At 49.4% G+C, this 27,271-nt stretch overlaps 13 protein-coding genes across 13 annotated transcripts; 7 read left to right on the top strand and 6 right to left on the bottom strand.

The window, feature by feature from the left end:
• Positions 1-19: 19 nt before the first annotated feature.
• PHATRDRAFT_54760 (protein kinase) lies at positions 20-1,455 on the bottom strand (the record flags this gene model as incomplete). The annotated part of the gene is made up of 1 exon (XM_002181807.2): positions 20-1,455. Exon 1 carries the CDS (start codon positions 1,316-1,318, stop codon positions 20-22), a length of 1,299 nt encoding a protein of 432 aa, XP_002181843.1. The 5' UTR covers positions 1,319-1,455.
• Positions 1,456-2,465: 1,010 nt separating this feature from the next.
• On the top strand, positions 2,466-4,194 carry PHATRDRAFT_47553 (predicted protein; the record flags this gene model as incomplete). The annotated part of the gene is made up of 1 exon (XM_002181963.1): positions 2,466-4,194. The coding sequence occupies exon 1, from the start codon at positions 2,581-2,583 to the stop codon at positions 4,192-4,194; it is 1,614 nt and encodes a 537-aa protein (XP_002181999.1). The 5' UTR covers positions 2,466-2,580.
• Positions 4,195-4,471: 277 nt separating this feature from the next.
• Positions 4,472-5,386, top strand: PHATRDRAFT_47552 (predicted protein). Its single transcript, XM_002181962.1, has one exon. It carries the CDS (start codon positions 4,640-4,642, stop codon positions 5,285-5,287), a length of 648 nt encoding a protein of 215 aa, XP_002181998.1. The 5' UTR covers positions 4,472-4,639; the 3' UTR covers positions 5,288-5,386.
• Positions 5,387-6,384: 998 nt separating this feature from the next.
• PHATRDRAFT_14208 (predicted protein) lies at positions 6,385-7,134 on the top strand (the record flags this gene model as incomplete). Its single annotated transcript, XM_002181961.1, has 1 exon — positions 6,385-7,134. A coding segment is annotated over one exon (750 nt), but the record flags the coding sequence as incomplete, so codon positions are not given.
• Positions 7,135-7,363: 229 nt separating this feature from the next.
• PHATRDRAFT_47550 (predicted protein) lies at positions 7,364-8,722 on the bottom strand (the record flags this gene model as incomplete). Its single annotated transcript, XM_002181806.1, has 1 exon — positions 7,364-8,722. The coding sequence occupies one exon, from the start codon at positions 8,720-8,722 to the stop codon at positions 7,364-7,366; it is 1,359 nt and encodes a 452-aa protein (XP_002181842.1).
• A 466-nt stretch (positions 8,723-9,188) lies between these two features.
• On the top strand, positions 9,189-10,130 carry PHATRDRAFT_37793 (predicted protein; the record flags this gene model as incomplete). The annotated part of the gene is made up of 1 exon (XM_002181960.1): positions 9,189-10,130. One exon carries the CDS (start codon positions 9,189-9,191, stop codon positions 10,128-10,130), a length of 942 nt encoding a protein of 313 aa, XP_002181996.1.
• A 368-nt stretch (positions 10,131-10,498) lies between these two features.
• On the bottom strand, positions 10,499-11,851 carry PHATRDRAFT_37792 (predicted protein; the record flags this gene model as incomplete). The annotated part of the gene is made up of 1 exon (XM_002181805.1): positions 10,499-11,851. The coding sequence occupies one exon, from the start codon at positions 11,849-11,851 to the stop codon at positions 10,499-10,501; it is 1,353 nt and encodes a 450-aa protein (XP_002181841.1).
• A 74-nt stretch (positions 11,852-11,925) lies between these two features.
• PHATRDRAFT_47548 (predicted protein) lies at positions 11,926-16,254 on the bottom strand. The gene has a single exon (XM_002181804.1). It carries the CDS (start codon positions 16,119-16,121, stop codon positions 12,027-12,029), a length of 4,095 nt encoding a protein of 1,364 aa, XP_002181840.1. The 5' UTR covers positions 16,122-16,254; the 3' UTR covers positions 11,926-12,026.
• Positions 16,255-17,223: 969 nt separating this feature from the next.
• On the top strand, positions 17,224-18,521 carry PHATRDRAFT_47547 (predicted protein; the record flags this gene model as incomplete). The annotated part of the gene is made up of 1 exon (XM_002181959.1): positions 17,224-18,521. Exon 1 carries the CDS (start codon positions 17,484-17,486, stop codon positions 18,519-18,521), a length of 1,038 nt encoding a protein of 345 aa, XP_002181995.1. The 5' UTR covers positions 17,224-17,483.
• Positions 18,522-18,591: 70 nt separating this feature from the next.
• PHATRDRAFT_47546 (predicted protein) lies at positions 18,592-19,646 on the bottom strand (the record flags this gene model as incomplete). The annotated part of the gene is made up of 1 exon (XM_002181803.1): positions 18,592-19,646. Exon 1 carries the CDS (start codon positions 19,555-19,557, stop codon positions 18,592-18,594), a length of 966 nt encoding a protein of 321 aa, XP_002181839.1. The 5' UTR covers positions 19,558-19,646.
• Positions 19,647-20,213: 567 nt separating this feature from the next.
• Positions 20,214-21,322, bottom strand: PHATRDRAFT_47545 (predicted protein; the record flags this gene model as incomplete). Its single annotated transcript, XM_002181802.1, has 1 exon — positions 20,214-21,322. The coding sequence occupies exon 1, from the start codon at positions 21,147-21,149 to the stop codon at positions 20,214-20,216; it is 936 nt and encodes a 311-aa protein (XP_002181838.1). The 5' UTR covers positions 21,150-21,322.
• A 485-nt stretch (positions 21,323-21,807) lies between these two features.
• On the top strand, positions 21,808-23,256 carry PHATRDRAFT_37787 (predicted protein; the record flags this gene model as incomplete). The annotated part of the gene is made up of 1 exon (XM_002181958.1): positions 21,808-23,256. The coding sequence occupies one exon, from the start codon at positions 21,808-21,810 to the stop codon at positions 23,254-23,256; it is 1,449 nt and encodes a 482-aa protein (XP_002181994.1).
• A 790-nt stretch (positions 23,257-24,046) lies between these two features.
• On the top strand, positions 24,047-27,123 carry PHATRDRAFT_47544 (predicted protein). The gene is made up of 2 exons (XM_002181957.1): positions 24,047-24,152; positions 24,275-27,123. The coding sequence occupies exon 2, from the start codon at positions 24,285-24,287 to the stop codon at positions 27,090-27,092; it is 2,808 nt and encodes a 935-aa protein (XP_002181993.1). The 5' UTR covers positions 24,047-24,152; positions 24,275-24,284; the 3' UTR covers positions 27,093-27,123.
• The last annotated feature ends 148 nt before the right edge of the window (positions 27,124-27,271 follow it).

Below are 27,271 nucleotides of genomic sequence, written 5' to 3'. Positions count from 1 at the left end.
GTATGAGTAGCCATATTGTTTATACGTAGTCTCTCAGTCCCGACATAGACATGGTGGTCCCAGTATTTTGTGTGTCGTTGGAAAACGTTCTATCCGGACACTTTCGGATCAATGAAAAGTTATGCGGCAGTTCAACGGCCACATCGACATTTTCGTGAAGCGGTGTAGGTTGATGAAGAGAGGAGCATGAAAACAAGTGCTGCTCTTCCAACATTCGGGTCTTATGCATAGCTGCCAACATATGAGGCCGCTCATGAGCTCGTTGCGACCAACTGGCTTGTAGCAATGCACCTATATTTCTAGGAAGACGATCCGTTTCTGGGCGCATTCCACGACCGCAAACCAAATGCTGGTGCATATCGCGCGTCCAGTCCGCGAACGGCTTTTGATGAGTCAAGACTTCGTAACAGACCATCGCCCAGCTGTAAACGTCTGCTGAGACATTATAGCGTTGGTGACAAGCGACTTCCACGGCCATATAACGGAGAGTACCCACTTTGCCAGACATTTCGAAAGCTTGGCTAAAGTCGCATGATGGGATTTCGCGACTGAGACCGAAGTCGAATAATTGGACACGGCCATTCAGAAATCCAATATTGTTTGGCTTCAAGTCACGAAAGATAACCCCCTGGTTGTGAAGGTATGCGAGTGCCGAGGCGATTTCGGCGCAAATTCCCAGCTTTTCAAGGTAGAGCTGGTCTTGATATAGTCGAATCTCGCCGTCCAAAGCAGCTGCCTCGTGTGGGTTTTGGTTGCTGAAACGTCTCCATAGATCAATAACTGGATTGATACTTTGAATCTGCTGAGATTTCATCATGACTTGTTGCTTTTCCCAAGTGTTAATGCGCTGATCCAGGGTCTCATCGAGTTTGTCGAGCAAAAGAAAGAAAGAATCATGTTTGCCGAAGGTGAACGACGCAACTCCATTTGCAGCCCAGCCTCTAATTCTCATGATATTTGGATGATCGAAGCTAGCTAGCATATGGGCTTCGATTGCAAGCTCAGCTGCAGCGAGGCGAAAGTTGTCTGGCTGGCTCATGAGCTTGAATTTTAAGTGTTTCATGGCGTATGTGTGGGCGTCCCCTTGCTCGTTCAAGACTCGAACTTCATGTACTTCCGAAAAGGCCCCCTGTCCTAAAATTGGCCCTATCTGTAGCTCATTTTGAGATACGAGAGCAATTCCATCTGACTTTCGAACAAGCCGACTGTTTGCGACCGTGTCTCGCACTTCATCGTGGATGTGATCAGCCATGCTTTTCGGCACATGGTCTGGCCAGGCTAAGCTGCCGTTGATGTTCATCGTCATGGCTATAGGCATAATCTCTACTTGCACACTTATTTCCGGGAATGATTGGGATTTGGAAAATTTTGATGGTTGTCGGCTTGGACTTCTAGAATGCCAAAGTTGGTTTGGCTTTCCCTGGAACGGTTTGAGACCGGATGCTTTTCGACCATATAGTGTTTGCGAAAAGAGAAAGCCACGATAAGGTCCTACAGGCTATCCTTTCGATAGTATAAGAGTCATCACAGTTCACCTACTCGAGACTATAATTATCAAAATATATAATTAAGTCGTAAAGTATGTTTGTCAATTCCAGCCATCCGGTGGAAATGACCTACCGCTAATATGTCGATATTCCTCATGAAAGACACAATGATTTGGGGTTGAATTGCGCCGGTATAAGCCCTCCGAACAACCTTCCATATATATTTATAGTCGAAAGCAAGAAGAACGTATTAAAGCCCCTCAGATGTCACGACCCCGGCGGCTTTTCTTGAAATTATGGTGCTGTATTCGGGAGGTGGATTTTAACAGGAGCGATGCTTCAACACCGTGGATTAGTAGTTAACGATCAAACCGAAATCGCTCACATTGCTCCATTTCGAGCACCGTCCCAAACCTATTCTAAAAAGAATGAAGGATGTTTCGACGGTGTTTGATCCTATGACGGCTTGCAACATTGCTTGCAGTAGATGCATCAAAGTCACGCCCATCGCAAAGTTATCGACGTTCCTTGCTCCCATTTTCCCAATCATCGATGTTACCAACAGTTTAAACATAGTTCAAAGGCACTGCTGACGTCTTTCTGCTCTGCACAAATGATCTCTCATCTAGGAAGAGTTCTAGAAAATAGCTTGAGGAACTGACCTATGCCTTCTGTCCAAGCCCCATGTATTTTAGAAAATCTGTTTCTTGTGTTCCCTACCTAATTTTCAAATCTTACACCATTCTCTTTGACTTGGCTTTTTGCCGTCAAGGCTACCATCAAATTGTATAAAAAACCTTGCATTCACTGTAAACATTCACAATGTTGGTTCAACCTCTCTTACTGTGAACACGAGAGTACAATTCTATTTTAAATTTAAATGTTTAACTCCTGCTCATGAATGTTTTCCGAGATTAGCAGATTGGCTGACCTTGCCATCCAGAACTTCACTTCTGCGAAACCTTTAATATTTCATGTGAACCTCAAGGAATCAGGCCCCACCTAAAGCATCAGCCCAGTAGGGAAAAGCTTCATTCCGCGCCTTTACTTTGTGCCTTTCTTTTACAGTTAGTAAACCATCTTCATTTTTGGCATGAGCTCAAACAGAGGAGCTCGGGAGAGTGGAACTACTCCGGCAGCCGTAATTTCCACCGCCATGGCCGCACCGTCTCCCGATAGTCTCAAGGAATGTTGGTGGGTGGTTGATATGAGACGACCGCAAGAAGCGTCCACCCTCCTTGTGTTAAGCTGTGGTAAAGCTTACGGATGGATATCCTCGTACGCGCAGCGAATCTTGAAATCATATCGTCAATTTTTGGAGCTCAAGCAGATCATGGAAGACTGGAATAGCACGCTCCTTGTTCCCGCTAGACCAGTGGAACTTATGTGGCGTGAGCATGTGTCTCATACGCAGCACTATTTTGACGCGTGTAGTCTCTTGTTTGGAAGACTCATTAATCATATCCCTGACCAAGAAATGGACCAAGTGGCTCGAAAGATTCGCATTCAAACGACACAAACAGCTCTCAAGGCTCGCTTTGGGAAACGAGCGATTGATCAGGAAGTGTGGACTTTTGAAAGTCTAACAATAGGCTGTGCTGTGGCTCGCAAGCAGCACCAGAAAGTTCCCCACTTGTCGAAAGCCCCATCGAAGCGAAAACGGGCACCAGCCGATTCCCTGAATAAGCTGTCATTTGCTCACGCTAGTGCTGCATCAATGACGTCAACTGAAGAAACTTTGAATAAAAATGGGAAACTGAGAATCCGTATTCAAGCCAATACTGTAGCGCCTGATCCTCTTATGGTATCGTCCATTGGAAGTGTCACTCAACCACGGCCTCGAAAACGTGTTACCGAAGCGGGATTGATTGCGCCTCGATGTCCCCCTCTCCAACTCGAGGACGGCAGTTTCGCCCGTCCACCAGGTCGCGCACCGACGGATTGTTATTGGGATACCGCTAAAGGCATGTATGCCCCCAACATCGCACCGGAAGTTTTTTTGAAACGGACGGACGAGGGGAAGTCCAGCTTCACTGGTACACCTTTAGAGAACGATAATATGGCAGCGTCTTCGAAACCTCGCGGCTCTGTCGGGATGTCTCAGGCAGCCGAAGCCACAAGAGTTTTTGATTTGGCCATGCAGACCGAGACGCTGGATGCGAGCAGTGTTTTTCCAAAGCGTCGTCTCCGATTGTCCTTGAAACGGCCGTTTCATTCAACAACACTTGAACGAAATGTAGGGAAGAAAGGAACGACAAAGAACGAAAAAAGTAGATTGGAAAAGAAATCCAGAACGACTGGTCAGTTCGAGGAGATTGACGTTGTGGACCTCTCTAATAAGTCAGATTTGGCTGTCTTGAATACGCACTCTTACAAACGTCGGCACCGTCTACCACCTATTCGATTCCGAGATACAAATCCAGTTGAGGATGCACCTCGCCATGTCCTAATGAACGATCCCGCAATTCCAATTGATGCATACAAGCAAACATCAGGATGTCTATTGGTCTCCGACAACGCCGTAGACACGTCCGTAACGTCGACTGAGAGTCGCGTCGTGAACGAAACTTCCCAATGTGTGACACCTTTGGGTCTAGAGCCATTCGATTCTAGGCGGGAAGTCGAGCCTGGTCTGTCGATCTACAAAAGCGTTTCTCGCAGAGGGAGACAGGCCTCCTGGTCCGATTCCGCGACTGCGCGGTTGTAAAGAGGAGCAATGTTTTAAGATTATGCTGAAAGCGAGACCATGCAACCATCAATTCTTTACACTCTCGCATCAAAGCTATGCCGTACCGATTCATTCATTTTAAGTCAAGTTCTCACTTTTACAGGAACCGGTTTGGTTAGTTCATATCTACCTATATTCCAATACTGTTAGTTGTTGCAGTCTACCCTTCGTTCTGTGTCCCGATGCCTCGAGACACGCGGGATATCAGTTCAAATTTTATACTGTCAAATGTTTAAAATAAAAACGGCCGTTCACCGTGCTTCTTCCTGTGAAGCTCATCACATCGAACGAGAAAAGGACCAATAGTAAGAGTAAAAGTACACGCAAGGCGACGTTTTGATCTTGTGCTCAACCGTGCTTCCATTTGGTATCCAAATTTGAAGCGTATTACCTATTCTATCCGTGATGAACAGCAGCCGTGACGATGGCGCATTCCCAAGAATCATTGACCGCAATGCAAGCAGCGATGAGCGTCGCTGACATTATTCGCAAGTATGTCCTTCAGTCCGAACAGGAAGGATTGATTATCAACGAAAATCTGGCAAAGCAATCGAGAGAGAACACTAGCGACTCTTGGATCAGCGTTCCAGATTTCATCACTCGAACGCCTGGTTTATTGGAAGGAATTACCGCTGGTTTAGTTTCACTTGGAGTCTTGACACCGGTGCGTCGAGTCTTTTTGGGCGCCGTCGGTCGATCGTTCGGGGATCTGCCCGAAATTTTTATTACCGTTTCACAAGTGATTTTGAGTGCTGATGTGGGTTTCTTGACCTGCAGCGTCTTAGGGTCACGGCATTACCTACACAGCTTGGCCAGCGTGTCCAGTTCCGCCCCCAGTCCGACCGCCGATCAAATATGCAATCACAAGCTTGTTCAGGAACTCTCGGCGCGTCCCAATTTCATAGATCCAAGCAGAACAATGGATCCATCATCCAAACCGAGCTCTGTAGCACAGTGGGATCCGCGTCTAGTTTTGGCCATCGATTTGCAGGAAGCATTGCGAACCTGTCGCGACCGGCAGACTCATCAAAGTTCGTTGCTGCTGTCTCCTTCAATCCGGAATTTTCCGTAACCTTAAGTTTGTGCAAGCCCAAAGGAGTCCCTGTTGGAGATCACCTCAACCGACTGCACATTAAATAGATGGGTTGATATTAAAGCCGGGTTGAGTTGTATTCTCCAAGTAGGGCTCTTTTTCAAATGATGACACTCAGTTTAAAACATGAGTTTGTCACTACAAAGTGGTGTTCGGGTCTCGGAAATCCGCCTCTCCGAAGCCGACTGCTTTATTGACGGAGGAAATTCATTCTATGCGACCTAACTGGTTAAGATACCTTGAACATAAGACGTTTACTGCTGCGCAAATATAGGACAGCATAGAAAGCCCGGCTGGGGAACATAGCTCACGTCCGGTTCGGATTGCAGCGCATAGCGCCGGCGTTGGGCCGGTGGTCTCGTTCCTGCCCTCCACCTCAGACAGTGTCCGTACGACAACAAAACTCAAGATATCCATTATACAATATATGCCTCTTCTATCACTACGACATCATTCACCCATTCGGGGCCGACAGGCTCGCAGTAGGCCTCGTCCGCTCTGCACGAGCCAAGGCAGTGGCCGTTTTCATAGTTTCCAATTACCGTAACACAACATTCGCTCACGAGACACTTCGGTAGATAGTTGACCATGGTGCGACTTCTCTCGAATTCGCGTTCCGTATACATTGCCTTGATTCTGCTGTCGGCTTTGTCAGTCTCAGTAACCGCTTGGCGGCGAAACAATGTTACCTTCAGCATTGCAGAAACTGAACCGGTGGTCTCGTTTTGGGAACTCGACATGTTTCATTTGCCTCCGGCTGGTACGTACCCGTTCCGATGCAGCGTGAAAGTCGTTGGCGACTAGGTAGTAGTTTGTTCTCAGTAGTCATCCTCTCTTTGTTCACATGCTTCACAGTCGCGTTTCCCGGTGCGGGTTGGTTGCAACGCATCGCTACGGACGAAACAGTTTACGCACACGGAGGGAAGGTGTACTCGTCCGCCTACGCCGCCTTGTTGAACGATGATCCCCTGTCCGTGCCGTGTCGCAACTTTAACGTCTACATAAACAGTATCGTGTTACCGAACTTTGTCGCTGCCCAAGTCATTGATTGGTGCGGAGGCAATTTGGAATGGGCGCACTACGCGTTGTGCTACATGCGCAACTTTATCGGTGCCATGCTTGTCTACTACGGCACCGCCGGCGTCTTTCACTACTTTTGCTACGTGCATCCCACCACCAGTACTGCATTTGCGCAAAATCATCGGCCACGACCCAGCGCGGCCACCATTTGGCACCAAATTAAACTCGCGCAACTCAGTTTGTTCGTTTACGTACTCCTCCCCGTGGTCGACGAATTTCTCGTGGAGCAGAACTGGACCTGGACCTACTTTACCGTACAAGAAATTGGTGGTTGGGCGTACTATCTACTCTACACGGTCCTCTATTTTGCTCTGGTGGAGGTCGGTATTTACTGGATGCATCGCAAACTGCACACCAACAAGTGGTTGTATCGGAACGTGCACTTGATGCACCACGCGTACAACAAGCCGGAAACGCTCACGCCCTGGGCCTCTATTGCCTTTCATCCCCTCGATGGTATCCTGCAAGCTTCTCCGTACGTGGCGGCGCTCTTTGTCGTCCCCTGTCACTATCCCACCCATTTTATGCTCCTGTTTTTTACCGCCGTGTGGGCGACGTACATTCACGACGCTATGGATTTTAATATCGACCCAATTATGGGCTCCAAGTACCATACCGTGCACCACACCCATTATGTTTACAACTATGGGCAAGTTTTTACCTTTTGCGATCGTATCTTTGGGACCCTGCGAATCCCAACGGAGCCCACGGGTGGGAAGAAACAAATACTGAAAAAGGTGAATTAAGCCCTTGGGGTGTTGATGTTTGAAAATATGTGCAAGATGGGTGGCTTTCGCTACGAACGTCCGGAGGCTCTGATTTGGGAAAAGTAAAATGTATAGGTCTGATTGAAAATGCCCTTTGGACGAGCATCACAATATTATGCCTGTAGAAGCGAATAGGAATATTCGTAGAGAACTTGACCACCTGGTAACCAACTGAGTTGGGGTCGAGGGCAACAGCCATTGTTCGTCGTTAAATGCCAAAGCGGAATGGTGAACAAAAAGACGTTCCCCAAACGCTTTCAACGTCAACACCGTTAGCAAAATCCGCCATCATTTGTCCCAAGGCCGGAGTCATTTTGAATCCGTGTCCGGACAAGCCAGCAATCGCAAAGACGCACGATTTTGGAGCAGGGCTCGTTCCAAGCCGATCAGAGAGAAGCGGCGGTGAGCCAATAACGAAGTGAGTGTCGGGGGTCATGGTATATATACACGGTGTTACTTGCGCTAGATCAGGAAATTTCTGGTCGTCGTTCTTGGCCCAGACGTCCCGGGTAAATACCTGGGTTGCTGCCTCGCGGACTTCTTGAATTTCGTCTTCCGATGCTTCGCGGGGATTTTGGGAGAGATCCGCGATCGGTATGTCTCTTCCGTGCAAGCCAACTTTGAGCCAATGGCGATGAGCCGGATCGTCGCCGCTCGGATCACACGGCGGCCCGTACATGGGTACCGGCCACGATGGTGTGACGAGGATCCACCCCGGTAGTTTACCCCCGTCGTACAATGACGCATCCGCGGTATGAGATACATCGATCCATCCTTGCAATTGCCGTTTGGGAACAACGTACGGTTTCCAAGAAGGAACAAAAGTCGAGGCCCACGCACCGGCGGCTATCAGGAGCGATTTAGTCAGAATCGTTTCGGATGCGTCTTCTCCGTCCCGTTGAATGACGACTTCGACAATCTCGGTGTCATCGTGGTATTGTTTTTGCCGATAAGACAAGACCTGGGTATGCTCTTGTATTTTCACACCCTCGTGCTCTGCGGCGTCTCGCAAAGCCGCCTCGATGGAGCGTTCGGGCCGAACTAAGCCCGCACCCTGGGGTTCCAATAGTCCCACCATATCGTGGTCGGATAGAAATTGAGGAAAGCGTGCTTTTAAGGCCGTCGTGTCAAGAAACTCCACATCAATGTCGTGCCGTAGGGCGGATTCGTACGACGCCTTGCAGTACGGTGGCATGGAAATTTGGGAGGGATCTCCTTCCGTTTGAGCAACGGCTGGCTCCATCACGATGCAGCCAGATTCGTGCAAGAGCGACACATTTTGGGCGACTTCAAGTTCTCGGAAGGCTTTTACGGAAAACTTTAACCAGGGTACGTAATTGGCGTGTTCAAAGTACGCTTGTCGATAGATGCGGGTGTATCCATGCGACGAACCACGATCGTGACAGCGGGCAAACCGTTCGATGCCCAAGTACGTCTTGCCCTTTGGGTTCTTTGTGTTGGTGTCATTGCTCACGAATTCTGTATCTGTACGGGTACCGCTGTGAGTTAAGGCTCGCAAAGCAAACGAACCAACACCTCCGAGTCCCACGACGACAGCGTCGTACATCGCGAACAGTTGCTCTTATGTGTACGCAGCAAAAACAGCGAAGCGGAACAAGTCAGCTTCCCGGTACAAGACAATTGCGACAACAGTAGCAGCTCGGAAGAATTGGATCTAAAAAACGTCTACTACTTCTCTATTGTCGATCTCAATGCAATAGGAAAATCAGGGATGAAAGAATACTTCAACGTCCGGGTGCGGTACGCGATCGACATGATTTTTGAAACTGTTTTTCAAAACGCTTTTAAAACTCCACATATAATTAATTGTTCGAAGAACATCTTGGAACAATCTTAACCAAACCCGGAACAAGTAGAAAAAGATTTTGTTGACTGTGACAACGATCGCCTTTCCAGTGAATACATACAGAAGTCGATTGGGGAGTCCATAAAATTCGAACCCAGCAATGAACTGGTTCCGCACCGCATTCGTCAGCTTGAATCTATCCTCGAGAAACCGCAGCAGCTTCAACATGACTTCTCGTCTGATTGACAAGGTTGTTCCCGCCACGTCTAGCGGCGGCCCCGTGTCGCGCTTGATCGGAAGCGTAGATATAGACGGCAAGGGCACGAGTCACGCACTGCCCGAAGTCGATCCATTCATCTTGCTCGATCTCGCCCAATTGAACCAGCACAACCGTCCGCCGTTTGGTGCACATCCGCATCGGGGCCATTCTGTGGTCACGTTATTGTTACAAGGCCAAATGCAATCCTGGGATTCTTTCTCGAACCAACACACCACGATTAAAGGTCCAGCATCCTACTGGGTTGACGCCGGTACCGGGGTTTTCCATGACGAAACCAGCGTGATTGCGGACGAATCAGATCCAGCTCAGCATATCAAATTGCTTCAACTCTGGGTTGGTGTCAAGGAAGCCGATCGCCAGAAACCGGCCAGGCTGCAGTACGACACGGATCTTCCCACGACGGATTTACTGGACTGTGAGACGAGCCGAAAGGCCGGGACGGTCACTCATTACGTCGGAGAAAAGACTACGATCGAAACGCCACATCCCCTGGTCGTATTTCATGTGCAGCAAAACGCCAACACGAGTGTAGACCTGTCCATAGACCCCTCCCACGGAGGCTTTATCGTGATGCTCAGTGCCGACGACGCTGCCGCGACAGTACAGTTTGGGGGGACGACTTCGCCGCTCAAACAGCATGACGTATTAGTCTTGGCAAACGACGTATCAACATCGAGTACTGTGAAGGCAACGACTGGTGATCATTCTGCCGAGTACATGGTTTGTGCAGGAGCAAAGCACGGCGAGGCCTGGGTCAAAAAATTAGTAGCGAACGGTGCCATTATTTGCGCTACCACCGAACAAGCTCAGGATGTGGCCCCAAAGGTCGAGGCCTACGCTGCAGCCGGAAAGGTAGAAGGTGGCAGTTTTGCACCTTTCGGATCTTAAAATAATGAATGGGGTACCAACACTGACCATGAGTGGTGCTCTCGCTGAGGGGGGCACTAGCATGACTCTCTGTTGGATTAATGTAACTTGTTTGCGCTTTATTTGGTTTTTACGGTTAACTTTTTTTTTCTTTCGGACGATTTAGATCCTTTGTATTGGTATACAGCTTTGCTCCGTCTACCAAAGAGACAACATGAAATAAACTTCATTTTTGATTTTCTTGGTGAGAGCAAGCAATTTGAGGAACTTGGACTTCACGCATCTATAGGTAGAAGCTCCTCTTTCAGATCAGAAAAGTGTTACGATTATAGCACCTTGCTGAGCCATCTGAGCCGTATGATATATGACTATGGGACCAGAAGGCTTTATCACACATGTTCTGCATCATTGTGACACCGGTACTCGAACCCATTATCGTCCTTGGTTCCAGCGCCGTGTTTGACTCGACTGGATCCATCGTAAGCAAATCCACAGAATCCTGCTACAGAGTGCGACCTGTTTTTAGTCGACACCAATCCAAGCATCCAGCAGCCGTAAAAGAATGTCGGGGCGACAACTACCATGGCAACGGACGATGCGATGGCGGCCAATGTTGTCTGGTGCTTCCAGTTCAATACAGGATAAAAGGCGTCGTCATCGTATGCTGGCCCCCAGTCCCCACTACCAAGGTCATATACTGCGTCCAAAACACTCCAAACCAAGTAGGATGCACAAATTGCCAGCAAAAGAACGAGATGCTTAGCGCGGACAGGAATATGACTGACCCATAAGCCATCGATCAAAACCAGTAGGGCCAATCCCCCGTGTTCCATGATAGCTACATATCCAATGGGACCGTTGTGGTTGCCAACCGCTGCGTTTCCTGTTACACCAATCCAATACAGAAATGTTATGGCCAACCCAAGGGGTGCTATCGTAGAATAGAGACCCAACATCCAGCAAATCAAGGGTCCGGGGCACTCTAAGATGCGTTCCTGGGAATTTGTTTTTGTCAAGCAAAGAATAGCAAAAATCCAATACACATTTGTTAAGGCATGGCCCCAATGCGTCAAATACCCCATATAAATATGAAGATTGTGCGGTGGATATGACCATAAGTCGACCGCGAGAACGTGGAGGCTCGCCGTAAACCACATCAAGCGAACCCAAAATGTGGCTCGAAAGGGTCGCTCTGGCGCAAAGCAGGCAGAGCTATCCAAATATTCACCGCTGGGTTCCATCAATGAATAAAACGGTTCTGCCCATTCCCATCGCCAACGCTGCCACAGCGTCAAAGCTCGAAGACTTGTATTGTGAATAGGTTCAATGTCAGTAACCGTCACAGAACTGGACGATCGTAAAAGCCCGTCCACATGCGGCTGAGACTCTCGATGAATCTCGTCGCAACAAAAAGTAAGCTTAGTGGTCATATATCGAGATGATCCATCAAAAACAATCATGCGACGAATGCTCGACTCGTATGCAGAATCAGTACGGTTCCAGGATGCCAAACTGGCGAGCCAGCAAACGATGAAGCAAGCCAGCGTCAAAATAAAAAGTGCAGCGCATGAAACCAGCGTAGCTAGCGTACTTTGTGTCTTCCAGTTCAAGATGGGGTAGATCGGCCATCGTCCACTAACGAAGAGATTGGTACGGGAAATGGTCTCGAAAACCGAAAAACAAGAGGCTTTTAGAAATCCCGCAAATACGTGATTAAATTTGAAATAGAAAACTTTGTCCATCAAAGGTTTCCGGGGCAGCCCAATGCAAGCCCCCTCTTGAAACGAAACTTTTACTCTGACAATGACTACGTTTTGGGTTGGCAATTTTTTTAGTTATTCAATATTTCCATTTGTTCGTTTCTCTTTGACTTCCTGCCCTCGTCCTCACTGAACTCGACCCCGCGGGAGGATTCTCTCAGAGCGCATTGCTTGAGGTCATCTCTGGCAGATGCGGTGTAGCCTCGGGATTTCGACGTTCTCGGACCTTGCGTCGACGTTTGAGCGTGGCAGCCCGTCGCCGGAGCTTTTCGGCCAATTCTAAGGCAGCCAACCGTTCGTCTTCCGTCAAAGAGGCGTAAAAATCATTCTGATTTTCACCTCCTATGGCGATGTCTTCCCTAATTGTCTTCAAAAAGAAATTCACTTTTTGCGAAAGCCTTTTTTGCGGAGATCCCGGGGGACTTTTGCGGGAACGAGACGAGTTAGATACCATGGATTCTGGCCCACCAGCGAAGGACCTGTGCCGATTGCTTCCAGCGCTACTGAGTGATGCTGCCTTCTCAGAACGATAGTCATCCGGTCTAACATTACCAATAGGAATGTCACTCTTTTGGGATTTTGGGACTTCGTCCTCCGGATCGCGGCTAAATCGGGTGCTTTCGAGGGTATTTCGACTTTCCGCTGGAAGCTCCAGCTCGGGAGTGTCCAAACCACGGACGTGAGCTAAGCGAGCCTTTAGTTTCTCTTGAAAGTAACTTGGACGTGACGAGCACTCTCCCTTTTCGGTATCACTCTTGTCGCTGCCACGTTGTTTCTCAGGGCTGATTGGTCGAGACTTCTTGGCATTTTCCATATGCGTGGATCGGACAGGCAGATTTACCGATCCTGGATCAAGTGGATGGTCTGCCGGTTTCGACCTACTAACAACACCACTTGTTGGACATTTGATTACAGCAGATTTCTTCTCTCCGTTTCTGGCCTCGCTATAAGAATTGGCCCCCTTCTCAGCCTGCCTCATTGTCGCAATAGCGACAGCTCTCAGAGCATTTCGTTCAGCAACGATCTGAGCCTTCCTCTCGGCGAAAGTCTTTGCTTTACTACGGCCAGATGCATGAGTAGATTTGTCAACGGCGGTTTTCGTGCTGCACTGTGTACTCAACTCTGTGCATTCACTTGCATCTATTTTCTTTTGTCCACCGGCACCCGCACCCACATCAAATTCAATTTTTCTTTGAGACTGATCTGCATAAATATGGTTAGATTCGAGTATGTCCCTGGCTGAAGCGGTGTATCCCCTTCCAATATATGCTTCTTGTGGCGTTTCTGTCAGTGCGATCTGTCCATTTGCCGGCCCTGCCCTCCTGGTAGTAGTATTGGAAATCTTAGGAGTGAGGCTCTTTGTCGACTTGACCAATTCTTCTTGCTTGAGAAAGGTGTTTAATGCTGGAGATTTGTAAGTGTGCGCAGTGAGAGGGGATGGACGAGCCGACCGGTAGGTGACATCGTTTTGATTGTCCGTGCAATTATGTTGGGAAAAACCCTCTTGTACGCCAAATAAAGGCTGTACAACGCTCATCTTGGAATCCTCAGGCCCCTTTCGAGTTTCTTTGAGGAGAGAGTGAGAACCTCCACCACAGGGGAATTGATCATTGCTTTTTTCTAGCCATGCAAAACTCTTATCCAGCATGCGAACCAGAAACGGGACAGCAAATGAGTCATACAACTCTACGTCAAGATCGTCGAGATCCGAATCCTCGCTTTCAAATAGAGATTGATTCGATATTTTGGAATCCGTCTCCTCGGATCCGCTTCCGTTTGTGTTGTCCGTAGTGTAGTCGTCACCTACGCTATCCTCGCCATGTGGATCTTCTCGAGGCTCACTTTGTCCGAGAGGACCGCAGTGACTTTCATTCTCATATTGGGCATATAGTTGCGGGGCTGATTCACAGAGTGCATTGGCCTTTTCCCTCTTCTCATCTGCATTGTAAAGATTCGAGACAGAGCTGGAGGTGTTGTTTGCAACCCTCTTTGCACAGTCCTGGCTGTAGTCGCTCTTCAAAAACTTTCTTCGTACTGCTTCATTGTCGGCATTTGGTTTCGAAACAAATTTGTCAAAGGTCGGAGCGCATTCAGAGGGTTCAATACTTGTGTTGTTCTGGGACGAAAAGCTATGGCTCCTTCGAAAGTCTTTCCCATGAAATTGAGTGCCTTCTCTTCGAGCTCCGGAGTAGCTGATTACTCTTTCGTCAACTTCCAGAAGATCCTTGTTCTTAGGTTGTTCTTGCTTTTGAGAAGCACTAGAGGTTACCAATGATGTCTTCGATAAAGATTCCTCGCCTTGAAGGTTCAAAGTCACCGATCGCTTCAATGGACTTTGACTCCGTGAGAAAGAACTTTTTAGAGCTGAGCGTTTGGGATTAATCAACTTGTTTGAAACAGAATCCATGGATCTTAAACCTTTTCCCGTCGGACTCCTGCTTCTCGACTCCTGCTGTCTCGAATGTGGTTCTGCAACGGTCACCAATCGACGGAATCGTCTTTCGTCTGAAAAGCCGCTGACATCGATGACTTCAGCCAGGTAGTGCTCGTCGCTAGGTTTGATTTTGATGATGTCAATCGGCTGCCCGGGTTCAACCCTTCCGTCTGGATCATCCTGGCGCGTCTCATCTCGTTCTTCTCCTTCAACGGGCTCATGCCTGTCTCGCAGACTCCGATTGGGAGAAATTCGTAACGAGCTTCTTGGTTGTTCTTTTAAGATCTGCTTCTGAAAGTTTAGGTCTGAAGAAATTCCATTTAATTCAAAAGAGAAGAAAGCTTCGCTACTTTTCGGAGAGACGATGGGAAAACTGTCGTTGTGGTGGTTAGATAATGTGCTAAAGTTGTCACAACTGCGTACCTCTGAGACTTCTGTTGTATCGTCGAACATCGAAAAGAAATCCTGGTTTCTTCTTGAGCCGCCGATTTTAGCAGTCATCTCCTGGGTTGCTTCAACTGGGTTCTGGTACCTCTTGGCAATCGAGCCATAATCCCTCTGCAATAGCTCACCTCTCGTACAAGCCGGTTGAATGTCTCGATAGGCCTGACCGGCCTCAATTGCACTGCTTTCTCTGTTTTGGGGCGAAACCTTAGGTCCTACTTTCATCGCGCCGTCCGGACTTCTGGTTCTGACTGGCGAGATACTCCTTCTTAATGGTTTAACGAACCTCTGTTCGGTTTCTGTGGAAAAGCAGTTTCGGTCCTGATTACTTTGGGAGGGCTGCTTCGATCGACTCTTTTTTCGAGCAACTTGCCCGGTCGGTGCGTCTAGTGAAACCTCCGGTCTTGACTCAAAATGTTCTTGCCTGATGATGCTGGTAGTATGGTGCCGACTCAGCACATCGGATTGAATCGGCGTCGGATGAGCTTGATTTCGTGCCGCATCTTCTTCCGCCACAGTATTCGAATCAAAGCTTCCTTCAAGTCGACATCTTCCTCTTCTCACACCTTCTATCATGCCTTCACTGAGCACGGCTTGCACCGTCTCAGTTTCCAGAGAGCGTTCCGGTCCTTCCCTGTCAAGGTTATTCAAAAGCACTTCAAGACTATCCCTATCTGATGAAGGGTGAACGCGATTGGACCCCCCTCCTTCTCCGTCGATTCGAATAGGGCTCAAGTTTCTAGTTTTACTTTTCGTCATGGTTGCAATCTTCTCAACTCTGGCTAGTACAGCCTTACGGTATATGCGGTCGCCTCCACAACTACTAGTATTGGAAAGTTCTGACCCGCACGATATGACGGGATTTGAGTTGATGACACCGTGAGATTTTTTCCGACTGCCGGCAATGAACCGCATGGCCTTCTGATACATGGCACCACCAGGTGTCTTAATTTTCTTTCGTCTTGTTGCTTGTCCGTGTTCCTGCATCGCCTCTGTTGTTCCATTGGGCGAACGCAAAACGCCTACCATATGATCCACGATGCTCTTCTCATTGTTATCTCTAACTAGTGGGCCGCTTTGGAAACAATCGTCGAATTTTTCACCGTCGGGCATAACATCCAACTGCATCATTTGGACATCCCGGAGTGAATCTGTACCCAAGAAATTATCGTTAGTCCCTTCCATGAGCTTCTTTTCCATCAAGGACTTGCCAGGTTTAACTTGTACAAAGGCAGCAGAGTTTCCCGCAGCACCACTGTCATCCGAGTCATTGTCATAATCGATCGACGTCAAATCAATGTACTCATCTTCTATCACAATTGGAAACTGCACCGAAGACTCAAGGCGTTTGACGCGGGAGAAGCGATGTGTCATCCCGCTTATTTCCGATTTCTTCTCTTGGTACCGGTTTTAAATTGGCTCCTTTCACTTCAGTGTGGCAATGTAACATTTGTCGATCTTATTGGTGAGAGTTCCTTTTAAGGACGAAGCTTATGCTACAAAGCTTCACGTCAGGTGCTTGGTAAATCAGTGGTTTCGTTTGGATGCACTATATAAAACCGGGATAACGCTTGGGAAGTGCCTGCGGACGGAAATCGGGCCTAACTGTAAGCCTGAAATTGTGAGATTGAGATTTAGCGACATTTTTGTTAAGTAAAGAGGGTATCAGGCATCCTTTTTAAGAAAAATCGATCCGTTGAAAAGTCCACCAGAGGTGCAAATAACACCATTGATAATAGCCCATTTAATTAGCGACTGATCTCCTCGCAAATGTTGCTATTTGTTAAAAGCAAATTTTGACATTGCAAAGACCGGACCGACCCGACCCGAAATTAATTCATGATAATATGTTCGTATGTCCGGTTTAAAAAAAAATAACTGACGGGCATGTGATTATGTCACTTGAATTATATTGATGAAAAGTCTAGCTAGACCTTCAGATTCTCCCTTGATTGAAATTCTAGGTTACCTATTCGTTTTTAGGTCAGGCGATTGAACTCCATAGAAATCAATCAGATTCAAAAAAATCCACAGGGAAGTTGGATGTAAAGAAATTGGTATTAGGGCTGTTTGGAATCCCTGGAACGCTTGTGTTCGGGGAAGGTCTCGTTTGGGCTATGTTTACAGCTAGAGTTACTGAAATAACTTTGATGTATTCAAGGAAATCGGCGCAGACTTTTAAACCGCTTCAAGAGTGTATCGCGACAATCAATGCCTTGAAATATCCACAGCATATCCAAACACTAAGAATATTTTTACGCTCCCAACATTTGAAATTGTCGAATAGTTAATCATCAGTGATTCTGAAGTTCAGTATGTAGGTATTGTAGGTCCTGACATCCTAGATTGCTATTTCCATAAATATTTACAATGACCTCTTTGTGGTTGTTTCACAGTCAATAATAAAGGGACATTCAAGGTACGCGAAAACGGGTAAACGAGAAATTTATTGACCCCACTTCTTCGGAATGAATCGGTTCCGCCTTGAGGGAATTCGATTAGTGAGCAATTGCTTGAGAGCGAAGACGTAGTTAGACGATTCCGTGGCGGTTCTTGAGCAACGCAGACAAGCCTGGGCAGTATTCATACTAGAGGGGCAAAGGCCATGGATCTCTGAAGTACAAGAATCGACACATTCGCATCGCTGGTTCATCCATAAGTTGGGCGCCTTGACCTCGGAATCAGGTGTCGAGCATTCAGTAGAGGTTGAAAGCCTTAGTGAAAATCAGTATAGCTATGGTAGGTAAATTTAACGTTTCAAAGTCGGTAGACGAGAACAACTCAGAAATCTTCTGGAGAAGAGCTTTCTCCTCCCCACAGAAAAGTATTCTCGAGAGACGGGAAGGAAATCTCGTGGAATACGACGACGACGACGATGAAGATGACAGCTTATCGAGCAGCGAAGAGCAAGGCAAAGAAAAACTTGACACCAGTTTTCAAGAAATTTTCACATCGGTGAACAGTCTTCTGCAAAGCCGACAAACATTTACCTTACATGAGGGAACTTCTTTGGAAAATGAATTGAAGCTATTGAAGCGAATGGTTCGGAGGCGCAGTCTCAGCAGCCAAGTTTCCGTCACCCCTACTGCAAGTTCCCGAATCATGGCTCCCAAATTTGTTTTTGATCCGCCCCTTGTCCAAGAGAAATCGCCACGCTGCCATGAGAAACAGAGTCGCCATTTTTGCCTGCAAGAGAAATTTCCTTTTCGGGATAAGAAAATTTTGGATGATCTCTCTGGCAGTAAAGACGCAGCAGGCCAACAAACTGACGAAGCTTCCATGGACCTCAACACCCTTAAATACGAGCAACAAAAGGAGAAGCTGCACGGGTTCTTAAAAGACACGCTTCCTGTGTCGCTAGAAGATAGTGTGCCGTACAGTCCCACCAAAAAAAAGTCGGCTAATGGTTGGTTTTCCTGCAGCACAGATTCCGACGAAATTGAAATCGATCCATTTTCCACTTGCATCAGCCCATTGTCGGAAGAAGTTTCGCCGCTTGCTTCTCCCGTTGCGTGGAGTGTGTCGAGCGGCCTATCTTCGATCTCTTGTAGCGTGGCCAGTACATCCCCACAAGCTTACCGCAGCCGCAAAAAGGGTACAGGACTGCATGGCGCTGCTTCGTCCCCGACACGGTTGCTTCTGGCGGCGGGTATGAACATGCAACGGGCCTTTGACCAAGAGAATCACCATGGTACAGATGCGGCTCCTCGCTTACCCGGACGCTCCGATCGAGCACCGCGTCAACCGCGGCGAGAGCGATCTTTCGATAAATAAATTGAAAGCATCATTAAAGTACGATCTCTATTTGTTCCAACGCCAAGAATACGAATCAACATTCTCTTATTTAGCGTCTATTGTCTCCGGCATCGTTTTCGTTGTCTTCCCGATCCGTGACAAAATCGTCCGTCCAAGAAAGATCGTCGGAAAAGTCATTCGAAGGATCGTAAAAGTCTCCCGCGGAAGGATCATCATTGTTCTTGTTGTCTTCGGGTTGCGCTTCCAGCCAGTCGTCTCGACGAGGAACTCCCGGTGGTGGCACCGCCACCGGATAGGTTGAACTAACGCCTTTGTCTTTGCGTAATTGGCGCTCGTACGCATCTCGTCGTTGACAGTTATGGTAAAACTCTTGCACCGCTTGCAAGTAGGGCGTGTCAGGATGTTCTAGTAAATCGGAATTCACTTGCGGATCGCGGAGTGCCCGCTTCCAGGCCGTACTGATTTCGGGACACAGCTCCTGCGACACCTTGGAATGCCCTTCGACCAAAGGCAAATCACCAAGAATTTTGAGAATGACTTTGGTATCCGTGCAAGCGACGGACGTGGCGACCGCGACGGCGAAGGCCACGACCACGTCCGTGAGCCAACCAAATCCGCGTAGCACGGCCCCCGGGGAAGGACTCGGAGCGCCGGAAGGAGCGGCGGACAACGGCAGTGGAGGCGGCGGTGTGTTTTGAAACGGACTATTGGTCACGTGCGGTGTGGTGCCCGGAGGCGAAAAGGGTGACGGCGGAGCGTTCGCGGGGTTCCTCGGTTGCTGCTGCTGTGTCGTCTGGTATAGTCGAGCCGTCAGTCCATTCCGGACACGTCGCAAGACGAACAAGGAAAATCCTCCGGCAATGGCGCCTTCGATGAGACCAAAGTTGTTGATTTGCAAGAGAGCAGCACGCTCTTGGGGTTCGAGTTGAAAGGAGTCTTGGGAAGACGAATCGCTGCGCAAGACGTCCAGTTTGCGTTGAAAGACTTCCATGAATTGTCGGGCTAAATCCAATTCCTCCTTACGGCGGGCTTTACTGTCATCGGGATTGGTCATGGTAAAGCGCTTGGATAGACTGACTGAAAAAAAGAGGCAGATTAATTGACTGTAAGTGGCAAGAGACTCTTACAACAGTGCAAAGATGATAGACACGAGGCAGTCCAAAATTGGGATCGATTTGTTTCGACGAGGCTTCCCAAATCTCCCATCGTGCCACCAGTTTACATTCCGTGAAGTTGGGAATGTGACATACATATCCGGGTTTTTAATTGATTCCCGTCGACACACGACAGGATCTTTCTAGCTGTAGAGAGACCGAGCATATTGGTTGCCGTATGGTTGGGAAATGGGAAGTTTTTGGTTTGGAATCGGGGTAGATCACAACACTTACTGTGTGTACAAGGGACACTGCAAAGAGGAGTACGGTACGGTGCGGCTCGTAACCTCAATTCGTAGTTGCTTTTACAGTTACTGTTAGTACTCCCACGTTAGGATTGGCCCCAGGCCGCTCGACACAGACGTCGTTCGATCTTGGGAACAAACGCCGAATCGGCCCGACAAACCCACAATGAACAAGTAGCAAGATAAGCCTACCTAGTCGCGAGGCAAAGCAGCGTACGTACTGGTGAGAGAGTGGGCGGGTTTACTGTCAACACACGGCCGCAACTCGTAAAGAAAGATTCACTGCCGGTTCTGGCCACATTGTTGAAATGTTACGTTTGACCTTCTTCGGCGTCGGTGGTGAGTTGTTCGGCGTCTCCAACAGAAATCCCCAAATAATTGGACGGGACTCCGGGCGGCGGTATATGCACAGGTTTGTGCCACGACGGTGGTGGGGATGTTTGCGATTGCCGCAAATCGGCTTCGAAGGCTTGTCGCTGTCGGCAATTGTGGAGCATAATCACAATACTCTCGAGTTCGTCCGTAACGGGGTCGTTCCATAAAGTTTGGGCATCGTGGCCTTGTGGTAATTTGACGCTGGATTTGATGGTACGATCGTAGTGTTCTTGGAGTGCTGGACAAACGCGTTGACAGAACTGGGAGGATCCGGGTAGGAGGGGTACCGTACTGAGTCCTCGAACGTAGGCTTTCCGATCCAGAGTAGCGTTGGCTGTCACAACGGTAACAACAATGGCAATGGCTCCAAAGACCATATTGTGGAGACTGGTAATAATTTCGGGACTCGACGCTTCCGAGCTGTCCAATTCCTCGGAGCGCCAGGGTTGTTTGGGTGGGACGTTGCGATTGTGATGGTGTTGCTGATGGTGTGGTGTTTGTGTCCGTCGGGCCACGCCATCGAATTGTGTGTAGGCTTGTGTTTTGGTATTGGTAACGAGTTTTTGCAGCGGAACGGATCGCACGGTGCCGGTTCGCCAAAGCGTGATTCCGCTGAGGACCGCCATGGTAAAAGCACCGGCGGCGAGGCCAACGTGGTAGTTGCGGTAGTTGGAAATCCGTAATACTTTCTTTTCGTACGGCGTAAAGTCGGTACGGATATTGTCGCGATCCACATCCCTTTCTATTCGTCGAATGGCAATGATGTCGTCATTGTGGTAATGCAGTATGGTGGCAAAGCCCTGTACGAGAAAGGCTTCGTCGTCGTGACGGGCTTGTGCCGGCGTACGCGGAGGGACATCCGGTGTGGACATGAGGACAGTGGGGTTCCCCGGGCGTGTCCAAGTCCACGGCAACGACGATGTGTGTCGGTAGAAGAACCAGAGAGTGATTGATAGGTACAGTTGGCTGCTTGATTGGTTGGTTCGTTAGTTGCTTGGTTGGATGCTTCCTTGCTTGCTTGATTGGTTTCCTCACACTCGGATTGGAGCTGTTGATTGTTGTGGACTGTGAGTAGTGGTGTGTGACGTTGTTGATTGTTGCTGGTGTTGGTGTTTTTGTAGGGTTGCGCGGACGTGAAATAGGGTTCGAATGGAGAGGGTAGGGTCGGATAGACGACTCACACGCACACACAAGGAAGACGGACGATCGGTTTCCGGTGGAGAGGACAGACATCCGCAGTGGGGAGACCCCTGGGCACGCCGGCCTAGTAAACCGTTGACCACCGCCGTGCCACACAGTGCATGGTTTCTAAATGCCGGCGGCCCGGAAATCGAATAAACTCGCATTTGTCACGTTACTGGGAAGGCCTCGCGCGTGTCTCGCGTCGGCCTCGTTGCGGCGTTCCACGGCGCGAACCGTACCCACGAGTCTCACAAAACTGGAACACCTGCCAAACCCGTATCGATACCATCGATACCTACCCAACCTCTACCTACTTTCCTCCCTATCGATACCGTCGAATTTGTAAAAATGGTTCCCACCGTGACACCGTTGCTACGGTGTGAAGTGGGTGGGCGACTGCGGTGGTTACTGCCTTTGCTGGTCGTGCTGTATCACCGAGCCGTCGGAGCATCCGCCGCAGTCACCGACGGGGTTTCCTTCGGCATGGACTTGCAGTTGCGGAGTTCGGCCGATTCGGATCCATCCAGCATGATTGTGCAATTACTCAACCCGACGATTCTCTTCCTCGACGACATCTTTACCGACGCATTCCCTCAAACCTTTACGCAGGTCCGCTTCACCGTCAACGAGTACGACATTGCCGCTGCTACCGGTGACAACGTCGACCGATTCTATCTCGGCGCCATTCGACTCAAGGGAACGGCGTACTTTCGAGTGGACGACAATGAGGATGCGGTGGACGGTTTGCCTTCGACCGCGCGGGTCGGTGCGGTAGCCGCCCAAGCTTTTCAGGAATACGATGTGGAATACCTCGAGACCTTGATCGGAACCACGACGGATCCGTTCCTCAACGGACTCACCTACACCATTGTCAAGATCAACGGCGGCGGAGCCGTCAATCCGGAACAGCCCAGCTCGCTTCCCAGCAGCGACGAGCCGGCCCTGGAGACCTGGATGATTGTCCTCATTGCCGGAACCGCCGTCTTGTGCGCCGTCCTCTGTAGTTGCATCCTTTGGTTATGTTGCTGTGTCTCGGACCTGGACGACACCCACGCGGAGCAGCGTTCTACCTACCCCGCCGTCACCAAGTCCGACAGCCGCGGGACCACCAAGACGACCGAGTCGCCGGAGGCCGACTCGTCCGCTCCCGGACGACCGCGATCCCTCTCCCCCGTGCATTCCATTGCCAGTCAAGATTCCTCCATTTTCACCTACAACCCGCGTTCCACCACCCGCGCACGCTCCGTGGACAAGCAAGCCTTTGCGTCCTTCGCGTCGCAAACGACGGATATGGACATGGAACAGTGGCAGCAAAATTCCGTATTGGGCGGTAGTTCTGCCGACACCAGTATGGATCGCAGCAACCACGATTCCAGTTCCAGTCTGCCCTTTGGCAACGATATTTCTGCCATTGAAAACAAGAAGGATCTCTCCTTGATTGCCGAAGGCACCGACGAGGATTCCGCCACGCCGCTCAAGCCGGAAGAATTGATGCAGTTGCAAGCCCAGCAACTCGCGCTCGCCGCGCACAATAACAACAACGCGCGGGAACAGTCTCGGTCCTATCTCTCCCAAGCTGCGCTCGAAGACTTGGAACAGGGCCGCCGACAGCGACAACAACAGCAGCAACGCGAATCAGACTCGAACCTTTCCATACTTGCGCGACAGCCGCCACAGGATGCCACTAATCACGTCATTCAGGATCTCCACGATTTGAGTTACGAGATTGCCCAGATACGGTCCGTCAAGTCCGCGGACAGTAGTCGAGGAAGAGGCCGCAGTCGCCGTCGTTCCTAAAGACTATTGTGATATATATATTGGTCGTGGTTGCTGCAATCAAAAAATTCTTTCCGCCCATTGTCGAGTACGCTTCCCAGTGCGGTACCGTCCACTCGACTTTAGTACCTTTTTAGAGTAACGACGATTCTACATAGTCAACGTTTTGCTTGCATTCTTTATTCGTACCGGTCTTGTGGGGTTGTAGAGCTCACAGTCAGACGTGCCGTGGCCTTCGATGGAATTGACAGTGACTAGGCTGTCTCAGTGTACAGTAGGTACCCGTGGGTGGGTGGAATACCGACCTTGACCGTGAATTATAGCACTATATAGCTGCTGCTATCTATTCTAGGCATGGCTGGATGTGACCGGGATAGTTCGTACCAAATCGGTTCCAGATCGAAAATGAATACTATGAATCTATAATTGGCATATATTTTATATGACTATAAGTACGTATAAAATAGCAAAGTCTTCCGGAGCGGACTCTCCTCGGACTCCGTCTCGCTTCCTAGACGCGTGTTGTGCTGCATCGATTAGGCTCGATACTTACGGGAAACCACGCCGTTTATGGGTATCCGTTATCCCAGTCTCGACGCGCGTGAACCAAGTACCGGACTGCTTCTATACTATAATTAAAATGTAGCACGACACATATTAATTAATTAAATAAATAAAACGCGCCATCTTTCTGTGTCCCATGTTTTACGTTCGTTGGGGATCGGCCTCGCCAAAGAAAAGTGCGAACGCGACGAGTCGCCTCACTCGGGAGGCGTCACGCTTTACCGACCCTCCATCCCACACATTGTGATCACCTTTCCCTTTCCCATCGCGTCCCCCATTGTCATTCGATATAGACTCGTGGCCGAAACGAGCGAGAATCATCCTAGTCATAAGAGAGAGCGCGAGCAATTGCGGTAAGAAGCTATTGTAGAGGGGGAAGTGAACCCAACCTTTGTTTCGATTCACACGTCCAAGCCGAGCAAAAAGCTAGACCTAGGCTTACGGCAATTATCTTTTCCCGACTTTTTTTCAAAAGGACCACTATCATGCGTATGCAAGTGCTTTTGCTCGTGAGCGCCATTAGTGGAACAGCGGCTAGGCTCGGTGGAATCGCACCGACGTCTATACAGGAGAGTGCGACCGCTTCGGTTTCGACGGCCAGAACATCCGGCATTCGTTCGCACTATCCCATCAAGCAACGTCGTGAGCTCGAAACGGAGCAGCTTTCGTGGGCCGACTTCGAGGAGTGGCGCATCAGCTACTCAGAAGATAGTCGACCCAAAGTCCTGCCTGCTTTTTACGTCGATTTGTTCGAGACTAGTGGTGACTTGTCGGCGGATTCTCTTGCCCTCTACGAGACCGCTATGGAGCAATTTCTGACCGCCGAGCTGGGTGCCGTCTACAATGAACGCCCTCGCGTTGCAAGTGTTCGTGCCAAAGTGCTTTCCCAACGCGTCCTTTCACAGTCCGTCACGCGCCAACGCCGTCTTGACGACACTCTTGGTGATGGTGGTACCACCGGAACAGACGGTGTCATGATAGGGACGCAGTTCGAAACGCAAGTTAACGTGACTTTTGTCAATGATCCATCACCCAGTGTGTACGCCATGCGTACCCTCATAAGTAGTATCATGGATCGCGACATGTCAGGCTTTGTTGGAAATCTATCGGCTGCCGCGGGCGACGATCCCGCTCTTACCCCTACTGAGGCTAGGTACCGTGGCGCAGAGGGGGATGGTGTCAGCATCACAACCGACGATCTCGTTGGAGGATCTGACCGGGATGACGATATCACCGATGACGGTGTTGCTGGGATCATTGATGGTGGTAACAGGCCGGTCGAGGAGGATGATCCGAATCTCACTTTTATTGTTCCGATTCTCGCTGCCGCTTGCATCCTCATTGCGCTCTTGGCGCTACTGGTGACCCGTCGTAGAAAGCAAAACAGCAGCACGCATCTAGATGCCGTTGATGATGACATGGATATTTACACCGTGGATGGGAGGGATGTTTTCAGCGAGGAAGACGTTGTCAGTCCCAAAGAACACAATCGTGAAACCGAAACAAAGGTTGCACCTTCGTCTCCCGTGCTAGATTCTACACAAGGCGACAAGGGGGCTCTGGAAGACGGCGACGACGTCTTTGCTGATTTGCCAGACTCTCCCCATCGCCAAACCGGGTTCGGATCCGTCTTTTCTTTCTGGTCAAATTTTTCAAGGGCCTCTACTATATTGGCTTCGAATCGTAACAAGCCCGCCAAAGATTCGGAAGGGTCCTCTAAGGAGGCTGCCGCGATTGGTACTACGGCAGGTGTTGGAGCCATTGTCGTTGCAAGATCCAGCCGTCGGCAAAGATCGCCGGAGAACACTCCAGGCTCGCACATGTCTTCGCTCTATACATCTGATGAGGAGGACGGAGTTCCAGACACGTCTGGGAGCGATATAAATTCGACGTTTGAAACGAATGCCACTACCGACTCCGTTCTTATGTCCCCCCAATTTGAGAAAAAGCGTTCTTTCGAAGAGCCCTCCTTCCACAAATCCCAGATTCAGGCACCAACAGCTATAGAAACGACCAAGGAAGTTGATTCCACTCAGTTTGTATCCCAAGTTCTAAAGCAGACGCAAGATGTCTCTGTCGCGCCTCAAGACGAGGACTCGGCGAAGGCGTCTTCGCTTGCTTTGGGCCTTGTCGGCGCGACGGCTCTTTCCGAGTCCCCAGATGTTGAGGTCCTTTCACCTGAAGCTGCTGCAAACGATCCAGCCGACGAGAAAAGCAATCAGGTCCCACTCGGAGGGGCGGCGGTCGTCCTCTCTGCTGCCGATCACGAGTCCGTCAAGTCAAGACCTCAAGAGGATCAACCAGGAAGTCCTAGAGCAAACAAACGGAACTCAGTGAAATTGGAGTGGGACAGTCCAGAAAGAAGTAGCAAAAACATGGCGATAGCTAAATCCAATGTCGAAAAATTCTCTCCGAAAGCAGCTAGAAGCTCTGGCGGTCCTTCACTCACCTCGACTCCCCGACGAAGTGGGCGGCGGCATGCTAAATCCACAACGGGAGATGGCACTATGGATTATCAGGCACAGACGATGAATGCTGGAGAAGCCCAGACTTCTTTTGACGTTTCACTTAGCGATACAGAAACACATGGTCCTTCCGAAAGCCACGGAATCACTCGCAGCCTGTTTTTCAATACCTCCAAGATTAAGAGTCCGAAATCACCCAGCGAGGCACATAACGTTGCGAGCCCATCTTCACCAGCTTCTATGAGCTCCTTGGGATCCCGTAACAGCGTCTCCGTGAAATCCGGGGCATCGGAGCAGTCCGCTAGTCGCAAAGTGATAGCGGATTTGGTCTGGCTGGAAAAGAAGATTGCGGATGCTAGTCGTAGAATTGCTACATCACCACAGTCAACGAACGCCCCTGGCAAACCTAAAACGTCTGCCATAGACCAGTCTAGCGATTCACTTTCCTTTGCATCTAAGGAAGGAGTAGTTTCTGCCTCCACTTCATGCGATTCAACCTTTGAAGTTGGTTCTCCCCAGAGCGGTTCCGGGATGCCTCAAGCCGAGGAGCTCATTGTATGCCGCGACTGCTTTGCACCTCCGGGTAAACTTAAGATAATCATCCATTCCACCAAAGATGGACCGGCAGTTCACACGGTTAAAGACGGCAGCAGTCTCACGGGTCACGTGTTCGCCGGAGACCTGATCATCAGCGTCGACGATATCGACACGAGGTCATTTACGGCGGAGCAAGTTATGAAGATGATGACAAGCAGGACCAAATTTGAACGAAAGATTACCGTATTGCATTTCGAAGCTGCCGTGGCGAAGCAGGAAGTAACGCTGTGAAGAAATTTATTAGGGACAGGTTATATTTCGTATAGTTTGAGAAGTCTGGCGCAGTGTAGGATGCAGCACCTTTCTAATTTAACTATTCCACTTTGGACAACCGAGTACTTTTCCAAGCTATCCAGAAGCTGTGTCCGTAACCATTCAATCCGAATTGATGGAAATGTGGCCATCGATCA

Source organism: Phaeodactylum tricornutum, chromosome 14 (assembly GCF_000150955.2).
Source record: "Phaeodactylum tricornutum CCAP 1055/1 chromosome 14, whole genome shotgun sequence".
Lineage (NCBI taxonomy): Eukaryota > Bacillariophyta > Bacillariophyceae > Surirellales > Neidiaceae > Phaeodactylum > Phaeodactylum tricornutum.
The sequence above is the reverse complement of the archived record's forward strand: the minus strand, read 5'-3'. Positions and strand labels throughout refer to the sequence as shown.

What these genes read in the sequence shown, in the direction of transcription:
- PHATRDRAFT_47552 (XM_002181962.1), top strand. Translation starts at nt 4,640, where the DNA reads ATGGCGCATTCCCAAGAATCATTGACCGCAATGCAAGCAGCGATGAGC.
- PHATRDRAFT_47548 (XM_002181804.1), bottom strand. Translation starts at nt 16,121, where the DNA reads ATGACACATCGCTTCTCCCGCGTCAAACGCCTTGAGTCTTCGGTGCAG.
- PHATRDRAFT_47544 (XM_002181957.1), top strand. Translation starts at nt 24,285, where the DNA reads ATGCGTATGCAAGTGCTTTTGCTCGTGAGCGCCATTAGTGGAACAGCG.